The sequence below is a fragment of the Oenanthe melanoleuca genome, chromosome 1 (genome assembly GCF_029582105.1).
Source record: "Oenanthe melanoleuca isolate GR-GAL-2019-014 chromosome 1, OMel1.0, whole genome shotgun sequence".
Taxonomy (NCBI): Eukaryota; Metazoa; Chordata; class Aves; order Passeriformes; family Muscicapidae; genus Oenanthe; species Oenanthe melanoleuca.
In genome coordinates, this window is record NC_079333.1 from 27,336,332 (window position 1) to 27,359,555 (window position 23,224).

General features: G+C 44.7%; 1 protein-coding gene across 2 annotated transcripts in view; it reads left to right on the top strand.

The window, feature by feature from the left end:
• The first annotated feature begins 1,428 nt into the window (after positions 1-1,428).
• The window catches only part of FAM131B (family with sequence similarity 131 member B), a 31,494-nt gene continuing 9,698 nt past the window's right edge, over positions 1,429-23,224 (top strand). The window contains exons 1-4 of one of the 2 annotated variants that reach the window (XM_056504689.1): positions 1,429-1,719; positions 18,736-18,845; positions 20,254-20,289; positions 22,767-22,860. In XM_056504689.1, the coding sequence (XP_056360664.1) occupies positions 1,692-1,719; positions 18,736-18,845; positions 20,254-20,289; positions 22,767-22,860 (268 nt within the window). In that variant the 5' untranslated portion in view covers positions 1,429-1,691. Of the gene's footprint in view, positions 1,720-18,735; positions 18,846-20,253; positions 20,290-22,766; positions 22,861-23,224 lie in introns of those variants that run through there. The other variant, XM_056504698.1, reaches the window with a different exon arrangement.

A 23,224-nucleotide genomic window follows, 5' to 3' on the forward strand; every position in this document is an offset into this window, starting at 1 on the left:
CTTCCTTTTTTCCTTAGGCTGACTGTAGGTTGCGAATGGAAAAATGAATGAACTTACCTATTCTTTGGTACTGCTGTCTTGATTGACTTCTCATTAATGCTGACAAAAACTGAATTTTCCAAGCACGAGGATGAGATCAAAATGGCTCATATGGGATCAGCAAAATTCAATTTGCCATTACTAGAGATGAGTGGAAGGATGCTGGCGAGATCAGAGAGACTTTTTGGGCGAAGGAGACACAGAGAGCCAGGGAGAAACTGTGAGCATTTCAGAGAGTGGAGGTGGAAGGACGAGACTCGAGAGAGTCCGCGGTGCTGGGGAAGCGGGCCAGGAGGACACTGCCTGTTGCTGGTGCCATCAGGTGAGAATTTGGGCTGTGACGGGAGCTGACCTAACCACACCTTCTCCATCTGCAGAGATCCCTCCTCACTGCCGTGTTAGCGGGGAGGACGTGGGAAAGGCGACCATCCTCAAGGCTGGACTCGCTTCCTCCACGGCTCTGCGGGGCAGGGGCCGCACGCCGGAGCCCCGCAGCCCCGGGGGCAGATCGCACCGCGGGGAAGCGCCGTCCCCCCGCCGGATGGCAGCTGGGGCGGCTCCGCCTGCCCCGGCAGCTCCGCAGTCCCCGCGGGCAGGGCTGCGGCGGGACCGCACGGGCACCGACACCGGCACCGCGCCGGTACCGCACCGCGCCGGTACCGCGCCGCGCCGGGCCGGCTCAGCCGCGCGGGAGCGCGCCGGGCGCGCCCCGGGGGAGGCGCGGCGCGGCCGCTGGGGGGCTGCCGGTAACTGAGTCGGTCCGCAAGTGTAGTTACCGGGAAACCGCGCCCGCCCCGCCTCCATCCATCCATCCATCCATCCATCCATCCATCCATCCATCCATCCATCCATCCATCCATCCATCCATCCATCCATCCATCCATCCATCCCCAGCGCCCCTCGCTGCTACTGCTTCTCCTCATGGAGGCGCGCCCGCCGCTCACCCACCTCCCCGTGTCCCCCCTCGCTTTACTCTCATGGGGACGCGCCCGCTGCCCACCGCCTCCCCCTCCGCTCCGGCCTGCGGCACCGCCCGCCGCTCACCTGTGTCCGCCCCGCCCCGCCCCGCTCCCCGGCGGCCGGAGGGGCCCCGCCGGTGCCGCCGCGCTCCGTGCGCACCCCGCACCTGTCCCGTCCCGCCCGCCGGGCTCCCTCGCCTCGCCCCGCCGCCGGCCCGTCCCGGCTCCCGCGGCCCGAGGGGCGGCCCGGCCCGCCCGGCGCTGCCTCCCCTCCCCGGGCCGCGGAGGGCGGCAGCCAATCGGCGCGGCGCTGCCGGGCCGAGCTGTTTACCCAATCTCAGCCCGCCCCCCGTCGGGGAGCCGGAGCGGGGGGCGGGCGGGCGGCGGGGGCTCGGCGGCGGCACCGGCGGGGACGCGGCGGCGGCCGGGAGCGGCGCGGGGCGCGGAAGAAGCGCGGGGCGCGGCGGGGGCAGATGCCAGCCTGGCCCGCGGGCTCCGCGCCCGCCCGCCCGCCTCGCCCCGGCGGGGGCACGCCGCGCTCCTACCTGGCCATGACCCCGCGCCGCTCCCCGCTGGGCCACCCCGGCGCTTCCCGCTGAAGGGACCGGCTCCTTGCCGACCTCCGCCGCTCCCTGCCTTCTCCGCCTACTCGCTGCTGAGGCTGCCGCCTCTCCCCGGAGCCCCGCCGGAGTGATGGGCTGCATCGGATCCCGCACCGTGGGTAAGGCGTTGGCGGGGACGGCGCCAGAGGATGCTCGGGCAGCCGCGGCCCCCGCCCGGGCACCGGCACGGCAGCCCCGGCACGGCAGCCCCGGTACGGCTGGTGGCGGGTCCCCCCCGCAGCCGCTCCCGCCGCCCGTGCAGCGCCATTAGCTGCGTGCGACCCCTGCCCGGCTCGGTCTCCCGGCGCCCGGGGCTCCGCGGAGCCGCTGGCCTAGGTGCTGGCGGCGGGGCGGCGGGGAGAGCCCGGGGCCGGGGGTCGTCTGCCCGTGTCACCCGTGACGAAAGGTCGCCGCACATGTGGGTCAGTGCGGCGCCTCCGGAGAAGGGGGTGGGTGCGGGGCGTGCCGTGCCGTGCCGTGCCGTGCCTCCCGAACCGGGATCGGGCGGCCGCTGCCTCCTTTGCTCGGGAAGGGTTTATTGTTATCCGAGGATGCATAACGTTGCGTGATCTGCACGTCTTCTTGCCTCCCCCTTCCCCCTGCGTAGACTTCAATGGAGAAGAGCAAAGAGAGCTGAATCCCTTCGCTCTCGCAGAGCCATTGCGAGGGGACACGGGGCGGGATCGCATCCTTCCACTGGGCCACGCCATGCACATTTTTAACCAAAAGATCCCAAGCCTTCGGACTGTGTAACCCATCTCTCCCCTCCTACACACATGCAGAGACCAAGAGGTCCCTTGATTTTTAAGCACAGGTGTCTACAGGTAAACACAGCATTCTGGGCACACTTTCTTCCCTTCAGGAATTTTTTTTTTTCTGTGCAAAGCACAGGTACAGCTCTGTCAGTTACATGGAGATATATAATTCAATATGCTAAAAGAATCTCTGACAGCAAAACAGAGTTCATTTGGCAGTACATCTGTCTCCCAAGCCGGGCCACTCTGTCCCTCCCAAGAGGGACATCTGTGGGAAAAGGAGACCTCTGAAGACATCAGAATTACACCACTGCCCCGGATGCTGGGGGACTGTGTCACCCCAGGGTAAATCTGAGGTACTGTGTCAAAGCCTGGTGCTGTGACACTTCTTGTCTCAGTGGGAAAGCCCCATGTGAGTACTAGCAGGGAACCATCTACTCCTGCAGCAGCAAACTTTAAACTACAGAATCCAGTTTCTGCCTTGGGAATTAATTCCCCTATCTAGCCTATGCCTCTTAGCAGTCTCGAATGTCCTTGTGACCTAGAGAAATCTACATGGCAAAGGTCACTGCAATATTTCCCTTGAGATTCCTCAAGCTCACCTGGATCACTGTCCCTACAGCAGGACATGTGTTGCCTCCATCTCCTGCCTTGCCCCTATCCTCTGCACACCCACACTGCCGAGGACATCATTATCCTGTTAGCTGGGGAATTATTGATACGCCTTTTATCGATGTGTGTCTGAACTGGCAGTGTTAATTCTTGGTCTCTCTTCCCACAGTGCTGTTGAAATAAAGAACAAACATGCATTTAGTAACATCCACTCTCCACTCCAAAATGTGGTTAAGCTGTAATACAAACTACAGGTGTTTCTTCCTGTGCATGGCAGCGTTTTTATGATCTGTGACTTGGAATTTGTGTTACAAAAAAACTCCCTGGTATAACTGAGTTGTTGCAAGTGTCATTCTCAGATAAGATTATATATATGTTCGTATATGTATATATATTTATAAATGTCATACAGTTGTGTGGGCATAGACAAACACAGAAAATAGTATCTATGCTATGTCAATGGGATAATGACAGCTGAAAATTCACTTTGCCTGCAAATTGCAGTCCTTCAACACAGACTCTAATGGTACAGATGTTTGGCTTCTCGTACAGTAGTGATTTTTGGTTGGTGTGATGTACGATCATTCTTGATGGTGATAGCTCAGTGGACTTTAGGGACCTATTTATACAGTTAACTGAGGAGTTTTTCTTGTGCTTTTCTTGCACAAAGGCTTGTGCTAAGGGGGATTGCACAGCTATGATTCTGGTCTCTGTGGGAGTCAGATATGGATGTAGTAATACTGCCTGATGCCTGCTTCTTGTGAAACTTTTACACTGCTTTGCTTTAGGAGGGGCCTATTCTCTTGTCAGTCCTAGAGGGTGGATTAAGTGAAGGTGGGGTCCTTGAGTTTTATTTGGACTACTCCACCTCAGGAATTCTGTTCAGAGCAATTCTTCCTTGGCAGCCTAGATTTTTGGCTTCAGCCTTCCTGGAGTTACTGAGAGGATTTTTCAGACATATTTTGGGAAATCAGTGCTTTGAAGTACTAGTCTGAGCTCTAGGATGTGGTTGGAAACTAACATCCCAGCATGAGCAGAGCTTTGTGTTCTCTCTTCCAAATGTATCTGGTTAGATTTTTGTAGAATTAGTTCAGTATGCATGCTCTGTGTTGCCTTTCCAAGACCAGGTAGGTCCTAGAGAAAGGAGTGCTATGCTTGTGTTGGTTTTACCTTGGAATTTGCATGGAGCAGATTTGGAACGCAGAATTCGAGAGGTTTCAATTAGTGATAGAAAGCTCATAATCAGTCACATTTAGTTTATTCACCACACAAGGGCCAGTGCAGGATTGTGCCCTGAGCTTGCTCCAGGCCTTTTTCCATTCCAATTTTAAGCAAGCCACATGATTTCTTCATCTCCCGCAGGGATGTTTTACTATGATCTAGTTAGATGTCATAGTTTGCACATGTTTAGTGATGTGCAACTTTTCATTTTCTTTCCTAAATATGAGTTTTCTGGTTATTTCTCCTTGGGGAAAAGTAATTGAGAGGATCATAACAGAACAGCTCCATATGTGATAATTTGAAATAGAGTCATAAAGCATCTTTAAATTTTACAGAGGCCACCAGAATGGCAATGATCACATTATGATTTCCTAAGGTATGAAAAAAGCTGAGAAGTGATCTTAAAAGGCTAATCTGATATCCAATCACCTTCTCCACAGTCACATCTCAATGTCATACATATGCTTTGTGTAACATGGCATATAGCAAGTTACACAATGAGAACTGGAGGTGGCTTCTTCCTCTGGTCATGGCTACAAGCCATGTCTGTGTGTTGGTGATACCCCATCAGTTCCTAGAGAGCTGCCTAGCAACTCTCATCATAGCTGGGTCTCAGATTCAGGGAATGTACAGGAGAATTTTCACTGAGGTTGCTGGACAGTTAAGGCTGTAAAATCCAGCTAGGAACTTGTAGATATTTGAGTGCCAACCAGCTAAATGCCAAAGATCAGCTGGATTGTTGACAGTAACAGAGTTAGCAAAGTTTAGGGTTTTAGGTCTGCATGGATGTCTGAATGCATTGCAAGTGTACCTTTGACTGCAGCTTAGACATCTCCTAACACTGGCTGTTCTGATTAGTGTGGCAAGGTTTCTCTTAGTTCCTTGAATGGATTTAAATTAGTAGAAAGCTCAAGCCTGTTAAGCTCAAGATTGCTGTCTCTTTTTTTTCCAGTGATTTTTCTGATTTCTGGCACGTCTTTGCACATAAGCCTGCAGCAAACATGTTTTGTAAATGTGATGTAAAATGGTGGGAAAATATTTCAAGGCATTACAAACTAATAGTACTTTTGGAGTGTGAGAGAAGAGAAACTAGAGTTGCTAACACTGAGTGTCAGGAAAACTTTTTGACTGTGAGAAGTGTCAAGCACTGTAAGGGATTTCCCAGAGAGGTTGTTCAGTGTAAATTCTTTGAGGTTTTCAGGACCAGACTGGATAAAGCCCTGAGTAATCTGGTCTAACCTCATAGCTGACTCTGCTTTGGACTGGAGTTTGCACCTCAGGAGGCACTTTCCAACCCAGTTATCCTGTGATCCTGTGCTTAGGATCTAAACCCTGCAGTGGTTGTCTCTCTGATCAGGTTAGACCCACTGCTTTAGGCTTGCTCTGCCAGAGGACCCCAGGTCTTCTACATGTCATTAGTACACTCCTATGTGTTTCCCACATCTCTACTGTCCTTTAACTGCTGAGAGTGCCATGTGTGAGAACTCACCATGATAACCCCAGCTGCCAGCTGAGTCCCCTCCATGTGGTTTTGGTCTGGCAGTTTTTTAGGAAACAGCCCGAGCGGCAGCTGGGCTGGTGCACCGAGCATCAGTCACTGGCCATGCAGACTGGGAAAGGCAGTGCTCTTCATTCTGCAGTCTCTGGGTCAGATGTGATCTGCCAAAGCCAGGTACCTGGCTTGCTGGGTTCCCCTTCACAGGGGATGGTTAGTGTCCTGCCAGAGGCAGGAGTATGTACTTCATATGTTGCGTTCCCCCTGGATGATCTATGCTAAGTGCAAATGCTCATTAGCACCCGCAGCAGGAGAGATGGAGCCAAAGACCACCCACTCCTAATCCAGCCACTTTAGATTCAGCAGAGTGGGAGCAGGGTAGGAGGCTGACAGGAGAGAGAGGGGTAAAGCAGCTGGAGCAAGCAGTGAACATCCTCTGCATTTTGCTCTTTACTTATCCCCCCCGCAGGGCTGGAGGTGTGTGAAGTGAGATCTGGAATGGCAAGTGTGGTCTACACACTTGGAGCCTGAAAAAAGTGAGACATCCACCCTCTCCATACCTCACACATATCAAGTATGTAGTAAGGTGTCCAGCTCCTCCCTCCTTCACCTTCAACATCTGAGTGAGTCGGTGAAAAGGAATAGAGAGGGGGAGAAGCCTCAGAAAGGAAATGGTAATGCAGAAGAAAACTGAGTCATCAAAGTGGGGATATTTTGATTCCACACAGGTGGAAGGGAAAGGAGCACAGAGCTCTGTGTAGAAGTTGTAAGTAAAAGAGTGGAAATACATGAAAGGGGGCATCTGGGTATCTTGTTCCTCACTGACTTGAGATAGAGACAAACAGGACAGAGGGACAAAGGGACACCTTCCAATCAGATTGCTTTGTGGTTGGTCTCACTTCACTGCTTGTATTTCTTTTCAGTCTGGCTTTTCCTCTTTCGAGCAGTTCTCAATCTGATCACTTTTAGAAACTCAAGTAAAGAGCTCAGGGATGAGAGCTTGTTTCTGCCAGTAGGATTCTGACAGAGACCATCTCCCAGACCTAGCAGCCAGCTGTCCTGAAGGGTGTACAAACAGGTGATCTCTGAGACCTCCCTCTCTCCTCAGGGTTTCTGAAATAAGGGGGTGGTTTCAAAGTTGTGGTGGGGAGAAGCTGGCAAAAAGCATGATTGCATAAGCCTGGCATTATAAGGAAACAATCCTTAAAAAATGTGCACAAGGTAAGTGTGTCAGTAACAGAAAACAGTCTTTGGCATGTTGCTGATGGACGTAAGACTTCTTGTGTGTGTACAATGCAACAGATGTGATTTGAGGAGTAGAACTGAGGAGGAGCATACTGACTTTGTGAACTCTTATGGACAGTATTATTGAAAGAATTAGGAGAGAAGTTACAAAGGAGTTGATGAAAAAATGGAAGTAATGAATTCATTGGCATGATAGAGCTGGGAGTCTTAATTCTATAGACTGATGTGTATTGAAGTAGAAGAAGTGAGCTAATCAATAAATGTTTTAGGCCTGTCTTCTTGAGGGAAAGTAGAAAAAGTAGTTTTTAGCTCATTTAATAAGGTTATGCTCTCCAGCAGCAAACAACCAAGATTTTAGACTGATACTTAAAACAACCAATTCAACATAATTCACACTCATGAGTTTTTAAGTGCTTGGATAAAAAGTCAAAGCTTTGTTTTATAAGGTCTTGAAATAGTGAAGAGGGTCTCAAGTGAAAAGCTGAGGTGTTAGCACAACTTGAAAGGTATTGTGAGATAACCTCTATATTTAATTTTATCAAATTGTTAAAATTTCCAATAAAATATTAGAAGGCCAGTATATTGGTAAGAATGGGCTTACACGAAGCAGAGCCTGTCAAGCTAACTTAATTTCATGACTTTATGAGACTCCCTGCAGCCAAGTACTTCTCTGATAGAAGTACATTTACCTACAATCGTGGTAATGGAAGAAAAATATGAGATTGGTAAAAGATACAACCTCTAATCAGCTAGCAATCAGCTTAGCACCACATGATTCTTAGTTAGTCAGTATATGACTACAGTACATTTTAAGTGCATCTAAATTCAATAGACAGCAAAATAGTAACAAGGAAAGAATCGTTGTTGAAAAACCTGTGGCTCTAATTTTGCCAAGTACTGTGTGATTTTAACCTACTGCTCAAAATCCTCAGGGAGATCTAAAATACTGATAAACTTGGTAATATCTGGAATGACTGGAAGAACTGCTGAAAATGAAAGTAACAAATGACAGGGATAAATCACTGATACAGAACAGTTTGATTGATTTTAAGGACTGACAGACAGTTTGTGCTTCAGTCTAACCAAATATGAATTCATATATCTGATAGTAGAATGTGAATCATATTTATGGGACCAGAACTCTATGTTAGAAAGCAGTCACGCTAAATAAGCTTGTAGATACTGGAACTGGTAATCAGTAGATCAACAGCTACTACTGAGATTATGCAGCCAAGGAAGCTGATGTGGTTCTTTGATCTTGAATATTGAATAGGAGGAGAGAAAAACAAAAATTTTATGTGCATTTGGCACTTGTGAAAAATTATTTTTCATCTACTTTGTCTAATTCTATTATTATCACTTTGAGAAATACTGCAGAACTGAAATATGACAAGAAAATAAACACAGAAGCGTGAATAAAAAACTTACAGAAGTGACTTGATGACAGTCTTTAAGTGTTTGACTGAAGAAAAAAACCACCTCAAAGTCATCTGACTCTTCAACCTAGTAGAAAACTGTTAAGATGTGATAGAAGGCTGGCAGATACATTCAGTTTGGAAATGAGATAAAAATCAAACAGTAAAAATACAGAACTATTGGGGTGATTTGCTGAGAGTTATACTGAGTCCTCTGTCACATGAACACAATGAAATCAAGATTTTAAAAAATGCTCTAGTTCAAGCACAGCAACAAAAAGTATAATTAACAAAGGGAGTACATTTAGCCTCTCTTATTTTAAGGAGGTCAGATTAGATGGTCAGGATGTTTCCCTGAGTTTAAGCTACATGTTCCCAAGTCTATGAGTATACCATACTTTTAAATGAAACATGATTTTTACATCCTGGAATGAGTGTGATTGCATTTGCAGATGCTGATCAGACATGGCTCATGGGGAAAGTTTCAGTTCAAAATTTCTAAAATGCACTGGAGAAAATAGTTTGGTGACCCAAGTGGTGAGCACATGGATTGACAATCCACATGGGAAAAAGAGTTTTAGGGTTTATAGTACTGTCCAGGATGGTGACAGAAAGCTGTGACAGCCAGAGGAAGATCAAAGGGGCTGTGAAGGCAGGCTGCAGATTAAATGTTTACTTCAGGAGTATTCAAAGAGCCTGTACAAGGCAAATAACTTGCCTTTTGCAATGATTAGGAGGACTTAGTGCATGGTGTTACTACTAAAGAGGCATCAGGTGACTCAGAGAGATTCAGACCGTAGCAGAAAATCACCACCCTCTGCCCCCAGCCTCAAGAGCCCAGCAATTTTGTATCTGTTCATTGTGGAAGAAGTTGTGCAATTTTATCCTGTGGAACTTTCCCTTCTTGGGGATGCATCAGATCAGCTTCAAATCAAAGCCTCAGTGAGGCTGTGGAGCAAGTAGACAAAAAAATGGTCAGCTGATATTCATGCAAGACTTCTGGAGAAGTTTGGGGCTGAAAGAGCTGAACTGCAGATTGTTATCTGTAATGCTTTCCAGTTGCTTTGGTACAAGATTGGAAGGTAGATGATGATGCCAGCTTTTAAAATGATTTTGAGATCTGGAAAACTACAGGCTGGTAAACAAGATATGCCTAGGAGGCAAGCTAATAAACATTACTCTGAAGAACAGAATTAGTGCATGCATGGACAGATAAGATGTACTGAGAAAGAGTTAACCCTACTGTTGTTAGTGGATATCACAATTTATAAGTCTTGGAAGGGATCAACAAGCAATACTGACAAAGGAGGTCCAGTGGCAATAGTCTGCTTGGATTTGCAAAGCACTTTTGTAAAGGTCACTCACCCCAGGCTGTTAAAAGACATTAATCTGCTGTTGAATCAGAGAAGTTCCTTAAGTGGCTGGGTAAAGATAGGAAAAAAGGATTAGCATGAAATGTCAGTTTTTCACAGGGATATTTTTTTCAGATTTGTGCATATCCATAAATGACATGAAGAAGTGGGAGGGGTACATAATGAGGTAACAAAGTATGATAATAAAGTAATTGTTTGGGGGAGCAGGCAAAAAACTGCATGGAGTGATTTGAAAAAGGATTTCACAATATTGAATTACTAGGTCATTTGATTTCACAATATCAAATGATGTAAATTATGGGTGAAATTTGATGTGGATAAAAGTAAAACGAAGCACACAGGCAAAGCAATTCTAGAGTTACATTTGCAATGATGGAGGTTCTGAGTTTACTATTACCATGCAGGAATGAGATCTTGCAGTTATAATGTGTGGCTTAATGTTTAGTACCACTAAAAATGCCAATGAAATGTTAGCAATTAGGAAAAGAATAAGAGAATAAAATGAGAAACAGCAGCATACTGTGCATCTGTCCAAATGGTTCCCTTATTTTGATATTTTATAGTATGTTGACCCTAATGGTCTATTCCCATTTCAGAAAGGCCATAATCAAACTGGAAAAGATTCAGAAAAGAGCAGCAAAGACAATCAAAGGTATCGTGTGGCTAATATGAAAGGAGCCATTTAAACAGGGATTTCTCAGGTATGGAAATTAGATGGTTAAGGATATGATAGATACCCATAAAATCATGAATTTTCTCTAGGATAGGAGCAGCATGGAGAAAATGAGGAGGGAAGACTGTTCCATTATCAATTTTAAAACAGAGTCTAAACATCAAATGAAACTAGCAAATGGCAAGTTTAAAGCAAATAAAAGTCAGCACTTCCTCATGTGACACAGAATTCAATTGTGGAAGTATTTGACATAGGATGCTACGGGTACTAAATTTTTTTTTTTAATTTTAGAAGTGAACAGATGAATCCTTTAAAGATGACTAAATACAGAGGCAATGCCTGTCTTGGGAACTTCTTGAGGTGTAAATTGTGACAGGTTAGAACAAATGTTCTGGGAAAATATTGCTGCTGTTTCCCCTGTTTGAATTGTTCCCTGTCTTTCTTACACATTTATTCCCACTTTAAGGACAAGCTGATACCCATCCCAAACAAATACTAAATACCTCCTTTCCCACCACTTCCCAAAAGAAGAAGAGGATGAAGAAACGAAACCAGAGAGGAAAAAAACCCCAACCACTGAGGAGTGGGGGGTGGGAAAAAGAAAGCAATAAGAAAAGAGAACAGGCTAACAGGCTAAAACCTGAGGGAAACCAAGAGGGAACCAAGGGGGAGCAGTGAGTAGAGCACCCCTGTATTTCCATGATATCCAGGAACTGGTAGATGCTGCCTAGTGATGCCCTGCCCAGAGCACAGGAATAGAAATAGCACTGTTAGTTGCTGGGATCTTGGGATTTCCTCCTCCTGGAGGTGGGCATATCCAGCTTGGTGAGAAACAGGATAGTTGATAAAGAGGACCCAGAATTTAGTGGATCTTGGGATAGAAACTGTACAAGTAAAGATATGGGAAGTGCAGCCAGAATCAAAGCAATAAGTTCAGGAGGAGACAGAAGGTTGGCATGTGTGGTGTGCCTTTTTCAGTCTCCCTGTGACTGCAGAAAAGGCATGACTTGGGGAGTCCTCTGAAGAAACTTGTGCCTTCTGCTTGAGGAAGGATTTTTCCAGCTGATGTTCCCAACGGTCCATTGAATTAGCTCAAAGTAGAAACTGGCCACCAGGGTTCTTCATTCTTTTCTGACAATGAGTGGTCCTACAACCATGTGTCATGGGTCTAAGGGGATGTTAATCCTGTGCTTGGGTTTGAGGTGGAGGCTGAACAAATGATGTGTATGCCTGGCAAAGAGTGATGACTGTTCCCTTGAGGTGGGGCAGCCCTTGGAGATCAGAGGGGCCTCTTGAACAGCAAGTACCCCCTGTGTAGGTGTGGATGCCCTCAGGGACAGAGGGGAAAACCGTGGGGTGGGGTTAGGGGTCGGTGTGATGGTGTTTGTGAAGGTGAGGTGTGGCCTTACCTGAGCAGGTGCAGGGCTGGGCATTCAGTGCCTGCAGCTCTGCCTGCTGAGCTCAGCCCCTGCAGTCTCTGCACCAGCAGCTCTTTGTCATTTTCCCCACTTGCTTAGGGAGCTGTGGAGCTCTGTCTGGTGAGGACACATGAAGCCCTGGTGGCTGCTTTTTTTCTTACCAGATATCTGCTGGAAATACAATACAGCAGAGAGGAAGCAGACCAGGATTTTCCTGGAGTGTGTGTGTAAGAATTTCCTGACACAGCTGGTAGGTGAGCCAGCCAGGGAAGGCACCTGCTGGACCTGTTGTTTGTGAACAGAGAAGGACTTGTGGGTGATGTGGTGGTTGGAGGCTGTCTTGGGCATGGCCATCACAAAACAAGAGAGTTTTTGATTCTCAGAGCATTACAAGGGGGGTCAGCAGAGCTGCCACCTTGGGCTTAGAGAGGTCAGACTTTGGGTTGTTCAGGGGACTGTTTCACAGAGTCCCTTGAGAGGCAGTCCTGAAGGGCAGAGGAGTCCAGGAGGGCTGGACATGCCTCCAGAGCTTATTCTGAAGGTGAAGAAGCAGGCACTCCCCATGTGCTGAAAGATGAGCTAGTGGGGAAAAAGACCAGCCTGGATGAACAGAGAGCTTAGTCTGAAACTCAGGGAATTAAGAGAGTGTTTCACCTTTGGAAGAAGGGGCAGCCATTCAGGAAGACTACAAGGATGTTGTGAGGTTGTGCAGAGAGAAAATTACAAAGGCCAAAGACCAACCAGAATTTAGCCTGGCCACTGCCATAAAAGGCAATAAAAATGTTTCTAAAAATGTTTCTATAAATGCATAAGCAGCCAAAGGAAGGCTAAGGAGAATCTTTATCCTTTGCTGGATGTGGAGGAAAATATAGTGACAAAGGATGAGGAGAAGACAGAGGTATGCATGTTGTTTCTTGGAGGGGAGTGGTGACAGGGAGTCAGCAGCCTCAGTGCCTCCTGTCTGGCTCTGGCCACTGCTGCTGTCCCCAAACCAGATGCTTTGTGACCAAATGTGTGATGGCTGTGGTGGAGAAGGTGCAGCCACTGGTTGTAAACCCTGGGGCTGCCAGGGTGATACCCCACAGCTGAGGCAGGGCAGGTGAGGAGAAATTGTGTGCTGGTGTTTGGAGCAGGCTCTTGTTTTGCCCATTCCACGGAGGGGACCAGGAGCATCCCCGAGGTGAGAAAGGTGCATTGTGATCTGCTGGTTGACCCTTGAGGAGCACTGGGGCTGGCTCTTCTTCCCCACTGCTAAGGGTGAAACCACAGCACGAGGGTGGCACATCCAGCAGCGTTGCTGTGCTCCAGGACAGCGCCCACGTGACGTGCTGGCTACGGAGGGATTAAAATTTAAACAGGTATGGAGAGCAGTGCATGAGATTGCCTGCTGGCATCACTTGATGATCTTTTACTTAAAGAGATGCAGTAGCCTTTAGTATTGGTTTGACAGTGTTTCCAGTCAAGAAGAAAAATGTAGGTGTTAGGGCTTTGTGCATTAATTCTATCTCCTAACCAGCTCTGAAAAGGGACCCACATGCAGGGAGAGGCCTGGAAAAGTACTCAAATTATCCAAATTCAAAGCAAGGATCCTGAGAACTGCCCGTCTGATTCCTAATCTTACAGACATGTCAGAGCTGTAGGTGTTTCCAATTTTGTCAGAAATTTGAAAGACATCTGTTTGTGGAGACTAAGACATTTCTGTGCCTTGATGAGCACCAAACTGTTCTGCTCTGTCTCCACAAAAAACAGAGGGTTTTTTTCTGTTTCTCTTCCACAATTGACCCTGTTGGTAGCTGCCATCAGCAGATAACTAATTTTTATGCCTCCTTATGCAGTACAAGCTGGAATTCTTACAGAGTTAGGTGAATAACTTGGGTTGATGGATTTCTCAGCTTCACTTGAGAGGATTTGAGTGCTTCCTTCAGGGGTTCACCTCAGGGACAGCTTGGTGACAGAGGTTTATTCCTTTCCTCGGTGACCTTTAGGATAGCTTTGATTGGCTTTGTGTAAAGCAGGCAGGGAGGGAGAAGGTTTCTATGGTTATTCTAGCCACCCATCTGTCAGTCCTTCCCAGCAGCTTTAGCTGCTTTAATTTCCACCACGTTTGACAAGACATGATGATGTTGTGTTTGACAAAGATACACACTCCCACGAGTATCATGAAAATTGGTATCAGGGAAAGAACAATTTGAAGACTGATCATAATTACTGCAATTACATTTGTTGTTTTCTTAGTTGTTCGGGGGAGAAAAAGGGAATGGAAAAGAATAATTGAACCATTTACTCTAAATATTAGTCTTTACCAACATTAACGTTGGCTACCAATATCAAATGACAAGGTTTCTACTCTCTGCTGGAAAGTAACATTTGAGAAACAGAAGAAAGTGTGCTGACAGGGGATAATAGCAGTGCTGGAAAGTCACTGCTTTATTAAAATGTTTCTTGTGTTAATTGGCGTGACACATCAGAAAGCAAATAACACAAATGCTTATTTGGTATATGGTGTGGATCTTCACCAGCATGATGTTTGGAAGGGAAAAACGAAATTTAAGACTCTCAAACTCTGTTCCTCTGTTTGGTGCAGCACAAAATAGAGAAGACAAATTGGAGATGATGTTTAACATCCAGCACAGAAGTTGCAAAACAATAGATTATTAAAGGCTGTAGATGCAGATTAAAGTCATAGATGCAGAAGCCTGATTCAAGCATGGACCTTGGTAAATGAACAAAATGCAGGCACAGGTACCAAATATGGAATCAATTAGTGCACAGTGGAAACAGCAATTGAGAAAATGTCAAGAAGAGACCCGAGGAGAAGGGTCTTGTTTAGATTAAGTTTTGAGTAATTCAAAACAAGGTGAATTTTTTATGGTAACAGAAATGCAAAGAAACTGAAAATATGTCCAACTAAAAAACTTAGTGTCTCTATGCTAAATCAAGGTATGTGGCAAAACAAGCTACAGAAACAGTAAAAAAGTAATAATAGGTCAGCAAGGTGAGGTGCAGTCATCCAGTTGTTGTTTTTTTATTTTTCCAGTGCATACATCAAAATGGTCATTTTGCTTGGGAATGCTTACTACACACATTCCCTAACTCCTGAGAGTCCAAAGTTATGATGCTCAAAGACCCAAAATAAAGCAAGAAGTGGGGAAAATTATATTTTCTTTCCCCCACATTTTTTCCTCTTTAAAAGTTTTTCTTATTTATTATTTAGAAAGGCTTGACTTAAAAATAAATCTTGACTTTTACCTTAGCAGTACTGTAAGAGAAGGAGGGATGATATTTTCCCCCAAAGGCTTAAATGACTTGAGTTGGAATGTTACATCAGTTGTAGTGGAGACATCGTTTTCTTGTGTTTTTGCAGACTTTGTTTTTATCTAATTTGTGTTAAAAAATACAAAGCAGCCATGATCTGAAATAATGTGGCTTAATGTATTTCGACAGCTTTCATTTTCCCTCACTGTTTCATGTAATCAGCTTCCTACTTTTTCTTCAGCCATCCACTGAATCTTCCAAAACAAGCATGAAATCTATGATGTTAAAAAGCCCCAAACCAAATAATAAATTTTTAAATAAAATGAAGATGCCTTTTAAAAGTTCAGTGAAAATGAATCCTTTATATATATATATATATATATGTATGTATATCCTTTCTATACACACCATACAGAAACAATGACAGGGAAATCAGAAACCCAGTGATCTTTTGACTTTCATCACCTCATTTCAGAACAGTGAAATGAGAAATTTGATGGCACGTTTGTAAAAATCCCACTTTGAAATTAGCTTTATGACCCACTCATTTAAAAATTCTTATCAGCTCTATATGGAGAAGAGCAAATGCTATTCTGTAAGAGGTGATTGATCATAGAATTACAAATGGAATAGTCATGATGATTAGCAGAAAGCTGTAATGGAAGATGGATAAGGGAAATTATATTGGAGAAGAAACATACCATTACAGAAGAAAAAAAACTCTGTACTCATTGCAGGGAGAAAGAGGTTGACAAGAGACTGGATAAAAAGAATACTAATTTACAAAGCACTGCTTTCAGTTTCTGTTTTCCCACTTCACTCTCCTTGCTTTTTTTTCTTCTGATTTTCCATGTTTCTTTCCTTCCATCTGTGAGAGCAGAACTTGTTTTTTTCATGTCTTGGTCTAACATGGGTTAATGTTGCTCTTGCTCTTTCTAGCAGGAGAGAAAAAAAGCCACTAACCTTTATCCAACTTTCAATAAGAGAAAGTAATGTTGCCCCAGGCCCAACATCAGTTAGAACACAGACATTTTCTTCTCATGCTTTTCAGTAGATATGACTGCATTTAAAACCGTTTAAGAGATGTTAGAGTTCTTTTCTCTCAATACATTTCTCTCTTAGTACCTGTGAAACTGTTCAGACCAAGAATTTATTTTCAAAAATCATTGTTTTTATAGAGCGTGCAATATCACATATTACTCATTCTTTTCCCCTGAACTAGGTAGATGAGCTGTTTCAACTGGAAAGAAACAGTAGTAAATAAATTCTGTAGGTCTTTAGTTCTGCTGTTACAGAACAGGTGTGGACTTTGAGACTAGTAATTGTTTGATGTTCTTTAACCATTTGATGCTACCATCTGCCAGAATAGTATTAATATTCAGTCTGGACAAGAGAAAGCTCCTGGGTGACCTTGTAGCACCTTCCAGTACTAAAATGGGGCCTGAAAGCTGGAGAGGGACATTTTCTGAGGGCATGGAGGGGTAGTGCCAGGGGAAGTGTCTTCAGAATGGAAGAGGGTTGGTTTAAATTCGATAATAAGAAGAAATTCTTTACTGTGAGGGTAATGAGGCACTGGCACAGGGTGCCCAGGGAAGCTGTGGGTGCCCCATCCCTGGCAGTGTTCAGGATCATCCCTGGTAGTGTTCAGGATCAGCCTGGATGAGCTCTGAGCAGCCTGCTCTAGTGGAAGGTGTCCTTGTCCATGGCAGGAAGGTGAAGCTAGATGATTTTTAAGGTCTCTTCCAACCCAAACCATTGTGTGGTTCTATGAATATTTTCCAGGCTCCTGCTCTGCTCTTTGCACCAGTTTCATCACTGACCTCTGCTGGACCCTCAGTTCACCCTGATCAGTCAACTCCTCCACTCCTTCCTCTCTAGATTTGCACTTCCTCATAGTGCTCCCTCCTTCTTCCCTGTTCTGGGGAACTGAGTACAAGTGTGTTTCATTCTAAGCCAGACCTTACAGCTGATGTGTCTGGGACTGTCAGCTGGGCTTTCACAGCTCCTGCTGGCACTTCCCTTTGCCAGAGGGACCTCTAGCCATAGAAGGTTTACTTGGACCCCAGATTTAAGAGGTACCCAGCCATGGTGGCAACAGGCAACTCACAAGTGGCCCATTAAGCCTTGCTCCTCTTGCTCAGTGAGACCCAATACATGCACGTGCTTGTCAGGAACAGCAGTTAAGAGGACCACAGCCCTGAAAGGTGATGTTTGTCATGCTCATCATAGCCATGTCCTGCCTCCTCCGGAGGTCTGGCTGTGTCTGACCTCTGTGCTCACCTTTGTGGCGTGCAGTACAGGAATCCTTTTTCTTTTCAGTTCCCTGAGTTGCAAGGAACTGCAACTCTGAGAACAGCAGCTTTACTCAGCCTAATTGGAAGCATATGGGGGATGCTATTAAAGCACTTGGTTCTAATGATCCTGAGGAACAGAAACGTACTTTGGATGTGAAAGAAAAAGTATCCCGTGGTTCTCTCAGAAATGGATCTTCCTGCACAGCAGAAATTTGAGATGTGAAGGTCTGGTGGACACCACAATATTCAAATAGCATTGTCTTTCTAATGTGTTTCATATTGCCATGTTTAGCCTTTTTAGGGGACAAAAATCAGTTTTTTTTGCATTTGGAATTCTAGCTGATGAATGCCTCAGGTTTCCCACCCTTAAGTGCCTCCATGGCTCCTACAGGCTTGTGTGGGGTGGGCTGCAGAGAGTGCAGCATCTCTCACCTGTCAGAAGATTTGTACTGGGGAAGTGCAGTGATGAGCACTCTACAAATGTGCCAGAGCTGCTAGAACGAGCAAGGGGATTTCTTTGCATATGTCTGTGGAGGAGAAATTTGCTATAAAGAGGAAAAAAAAAGGTAGAAGATCATGAAAGTAGAACCATTCACATTTAATCCAAACTGACTAGACCTTGCTGAATTGATCCCAGGAATAGATGATTATTTTGACAGCTATATTTCTTGACAGATTCTAGGAGGCTCAGGTTTAAGGACAGTACAATTGTTTCTCCATGACAAACTTTAACCAGAGTTTGAGGATGGCGCACAGGCTGAAGACACAGTAAATTGTTGACTGCACAGAGCAGTCCTGGTTACCTGGCTGACTACTTACATGTGCTTCTTAGCATTTAGTTTCACTTTTAAAATTTAATTATATTTATTTTTTTAATCTTAATAAAATTTTATCACTTGTATTTTATATTACTGGTATTTAAAATTTGAAAAGTAATGGCAGGTATTAAAAAGGTCTTTTTTCTTGCTGAGGATGGCAAAGCAAAGGCTCCAGCAGCTATAAGCTGATGTCCAACCAGTTCAAACCATAACGGTGGAATCCCTTTGTAAGGGATGATGGTTTAATACTGAAAGGGGATGTTAAAGGAATTGGCCCTTTCTCAGTCACACATCATGACTGGATGACTGAATGAATCTGTACTTTAGCCAAGCATACATCATGCTTGAGAAAAACACAAGTGACTAGTCTTCATATGGAGGTATGTGAGAAATACAGTAGTTGATGAGGTACAAGTGGTCTGATTAAAAATGGAATATCTGGTCTAAGTCTGTTGTGGCCTTAAACTCTGTGATTCTCCTGCTTGCTTAGCTGAGTTGGCTTAAGGCTGATAGAAGAAATTGTAGTGGCATTCAGAAGCCTGACCAGGTGTGTTCCCACAGGAAACGAGGTGATTGCAGTAGACTGGAAGGGACTGAAAGATGTGGACCAAATCAATATGGACAGCACGAGTTCACTGCATGGCAGCAGCTTCCATCGACCTTCCACTGAGGTGAGTGCCTGGCCCAGGGCTGCTTAGCCAAGGGGATGAGCAAGTTTGAATTCTGAGTTCAGAAATGGATGTTGTGAATCACTGAGACATCATCTGTGAGAGGACTGGAATGCCAGTGAGCTCCTGGGGATCATACCTGGGTGGTTTGGCTTGCTCTGAATAGAACTGAGTCACTCCCTTCACAAGATCCATAGTGAGTAAGAATTTACAGATGAAAGTGCTTTTTAACTAGTCATGGTGGGAGTGGAATGCAACATAAGGAAAACAGTGACAGTTCTGACAAGCCTGCATTCCTTGAAAAAGGGGTTCACATTGGAATGTCCAGCACTGTCTGTCACAGCTTCTGCAGCACAGCCATTAAATCTTTCAAAGAAACACGTTTGTCTGCATTTTGAATTTTAGAGATGCATTCACTAGTAACTCACAGACAATTGACTTACCATGCAGTATTTTAAGGGCTGGTTCATTGAATTATTGCAGCTTCTGCATTCTTAGATACCTGAATTTTCAGCTTTGTAAGGTTTTGAGTATGCAATAATGATTAATAGAAAGGTAAAATCTACTTTAAATGCATAACAGTTGAAGAAACACAAATAATGTTCACAAATAAGCTTAACAAATAACATACTGTCTGCAAAACCTTGAAAAATGTAAATAGGTCTATATATATAGGTATTTTTATTTTGTTTGTGTACCTTGCTGGCTTGGAAAGTAACTTCAAGACAATTAGAGTTTCGTGGAGTCCTGGCAGAAATTGTTAGGCCCAATCTTGTATGGAGAATTCAGTCAAATCAAAGCAGATCTAAAAGTCAGTGAGCATAAACCACACCTCAGGGGACATTTTGATTTATATGAATGGATACCATAGGTGTAATATGAGTCATCTAAATTTTCCTGAGAGTCTCCATCCCCAGACCCAAGATGTTGAGATGTGAGTCCTCCCAGCTGAAGGAAACACACTCTGAATTGGTTCTGTGATGGCTGATGTGGGAAATGTTTCTGGTGTGCAAGGGGTGAGTGAGTCAGAATGGACAAACCAAAACACTGAAGGAGAAAATAATTTCAGCAGAATTGAGTTGCTTGCTGTGGGACACTCAAAATACAAAGGTGGTGTAGCTCCTCCTGGTGTTAACCTCTAAGTGGTGCAACCCAAACTTAGGAGGAGAGCCTTGGGAAAAGCTGCTTTTCTCTTTGCTACTCCATCACCCCATTCCTATTTTACCTTCAAACACCATGACACCTACAGGCACCATACTCACCAGCAGGCACTGAAACCATCTCCAGAAAGACACAAGTTTTTTACAACATACTGGAGAAAGTAGTGCCTGTTGATTATGGCAACTACTGGAGTTGCATGGCTGCTTGCACTTTGTTACACTGATGTGGTGCCTTTCTTTGCTTTCTTTAGCAAACACGGACGGATTTCTCCTGGGATGGTATCAATGTGAGTATGCACTGCGTCACTTTTCAGATTTCTAGTCGTAGGAAGACCAGGATTTGTCTGACATTGGATGCAGTGGAGGCCAGAATGGGAGCATGACTGAAAATCCTTAGTGCTGCTGAAATTCAGGGAGTTGTGTACGATTCAGGGCATGGTGATAGATTTTTGTTTGCTTCTGAGTCTTTTGCTGTCTGGCAGGTGTTTTGATCTGTGGGTGGCTATTGAATTGCTTTCATCCTTTTGGGGATAAATGTGTTCCATTTCATATGTTCTGTTTCTGAGATTTCTGTGCACTGCTACATAAGAAAGGTGTCTGTCCAGCATATTTGATTAGAGCATCATTTGATCTTCTCCAGGAGTTTGGGAGAAAATTCCCTCTTTTTCAGTTGCACACAGAAGTAACAGAATTTTTTATGTATCCTAGGGTAGGTGGTGAGTACCAGTTAACTTCAGTTAAAAAGCAGATTAAAAAAAAGCAAACATTTTAATTACACATGCTTCTTTTGCTTTTAATACCTGTGCTGCGAAAAAAAATTCGTTTTCACTAATGCAGAAATAGCATCCTGAGAAAGGAATAATGCATATTTGTTCTACTGGACTTTTTTAAAGGGTATTTATAAAATATTTTCACATAAGTTAACATTATGGTTTTGTACATTTGGAAGGTGAGGATTAGCACCTCCATTTTGAGTATAAGTATTTTCAAATTCCAGATTATTTCAAAACTTTTAAAATACCTGTAGCTTTCTTCTTTACTGTGTTTTGAAAGCACCTGGCACATTGAATAAAATTTTTAACTAATTCTCACCATGTTGGTATGTCTTTCATTGTGGCACTTATGGCTTGGGATCTTTTGCCTAGGATCAATTGCAGAAACAAATTGTGTTGGAACATAATGGTGCATGAAGCCACTGTCTAGAAGAATTTTGTCATTTTTCTTTCCTCACTGCACCTATGTCTAGCTGAAAGCGAAGTACACAAGGTCATGTTTCCTTAAAGAAAGTAGAAGACAGTTTCCTTACTTGCAGTTTCCCATTTTCCAATCCATACAGAATCGAAGGAGCTCTTTCATGAGGCAGCTCTTACCCAGTGTAATTCCATAGATCTTCCTTGGTACCGAAGCTGGATCGCCAATTTCCTTCCCTTCCCATTCATTCCTGCCTTCATGTCACAGCTCTTCAACCTTGCAGTAGTAGGAGCCCTCTGCAATTTACTTTCTTTTTTGGATGGGTTCCATGAGGCAGCTCACAGCACAGCCCCCAGGCTGTCTTGGAATAAGTGGGTGGATACTGAACAGGAGCACCTAGGCAGGAATGACCAGTGGGGCATGGATGGACTTTCTCCAACAAGCATCATCACCAAAGGAAATGCATCATGGAACAAGGGCTGTGCTCTCACTTTTTGCTGTTCTTCCTCTGCTTTCTGATTTCTTCAGCTCATGTTACACATGGCACATTCCTGGCTCCACAGTTACAGCATGCCTTAGCTGCTGCATTTACCCTCAGTTTCCAGAAAAAGTCACCTCTCATATTTTGGCAACTGACTGGAATTATACACAGTGCAAGATCTTTACAGTGCCTTCCTTTGCCTCCAATAATTTCACTGCCCGGTTATTGTTCCACTCACTTTTTGTGAGGTTGATGCCTATGACAAAGTGTTTATTTTGTGTCAGGATTTAAAATTCCCAGTGTCATAGTCACTTCTTTTGAGTATCCTTGTGTTTGAAACATTCTGGCCCTGATTTTCAGAGAGGTTGAAATGAAGAGCAGAAGCAATGTTTATTTAGCCCTTGTGAAAAGTTAAACCTCATATGAAATGCCTGGCATCTCTGAAGAAGCCTGATGAATTCATCTTGAGAGATTATTTTTGTGATGGTGTTTGTGACGGCTGCCTGTCCCAATAGTGCCCTGTCCTTGTTATTCAGGGACTGAGGGTAAACATAGAAAAGACAGTAAAGAAAATTAAGCAGAGCTGTAGACCAAATTTCTTTACAGATGCAGGTGCTTGAAACACGACTCATCACTGATACAGTCATGATCATTTTATTAAGACCATATAAGAAGAAAAAAAAAAACCCCAAAGTGACAATAAAAAATTGGTAGTATGATGCATATATGATACATTACTATGGCTTGCCTATCACTGACAGCTCCCCACTGCAAGATCCCTGAATTGTCCATCAGCCACGTCTTGCATCTCTAACAGAGAGTTGGGAATGGTGCAGCATGTCTGTGGAGGACTGGCAGCTGCCAACAGGAGGCTTCTCACAGCCTCTCTCTGCCTCTCCCTCTGGCCTTGCCTCAGTCAGTCCCAGTGCTGTGCAATATCCAGTCCTGGTTAAATAGCCTCTAATTTTTCCTTTCCTTCTTTTGTTCTTACTGCTTGCTTCTGCTCCTCATCTTCCAACTCCTACTGTTTTCTCACTTCACTTCCTTTTCTCCTTCCTGTATATCATTTCTTCATATTCTCTCTCTTTTCAGCTCTCCATGGAAGATACGACCTCCATCCTCCCCAAGCTGAAACGCAACTCCAATGCTTATGGGATTGGGGCTTTGGCTAAGTCATCTTTCTCTGGTGAGGTCCTCAAAATTTGACTTTGTCCTTTGCAGCTTCTCTCCACAGGCCATTGTGCCTCTTCCCATATCTCTCTGTCGCTCGCACAACTGCTCCTTTCTGGCTTTTGCCTTTTCATGGCCTAAGAGGAGTATCTACCACTGTGGTTCTAAATAAAGAAATCTCACAGTTGTTGCCCTTTTAAAGAACAGATTTGTCTTACTCCTGTTGGCTTCTCACTGTGCACCCCTGCTCAGACATCTTCAATTGCTTCCCCTCAGTCTTGGGTTTAACCCCATTTTGTTCACTTCCAGGCTTCATCCTTCATGCCCAACTCTATCCTAAATGGATTCTAGGCAAGGAAGGAAATGGTCTTTCATATTTG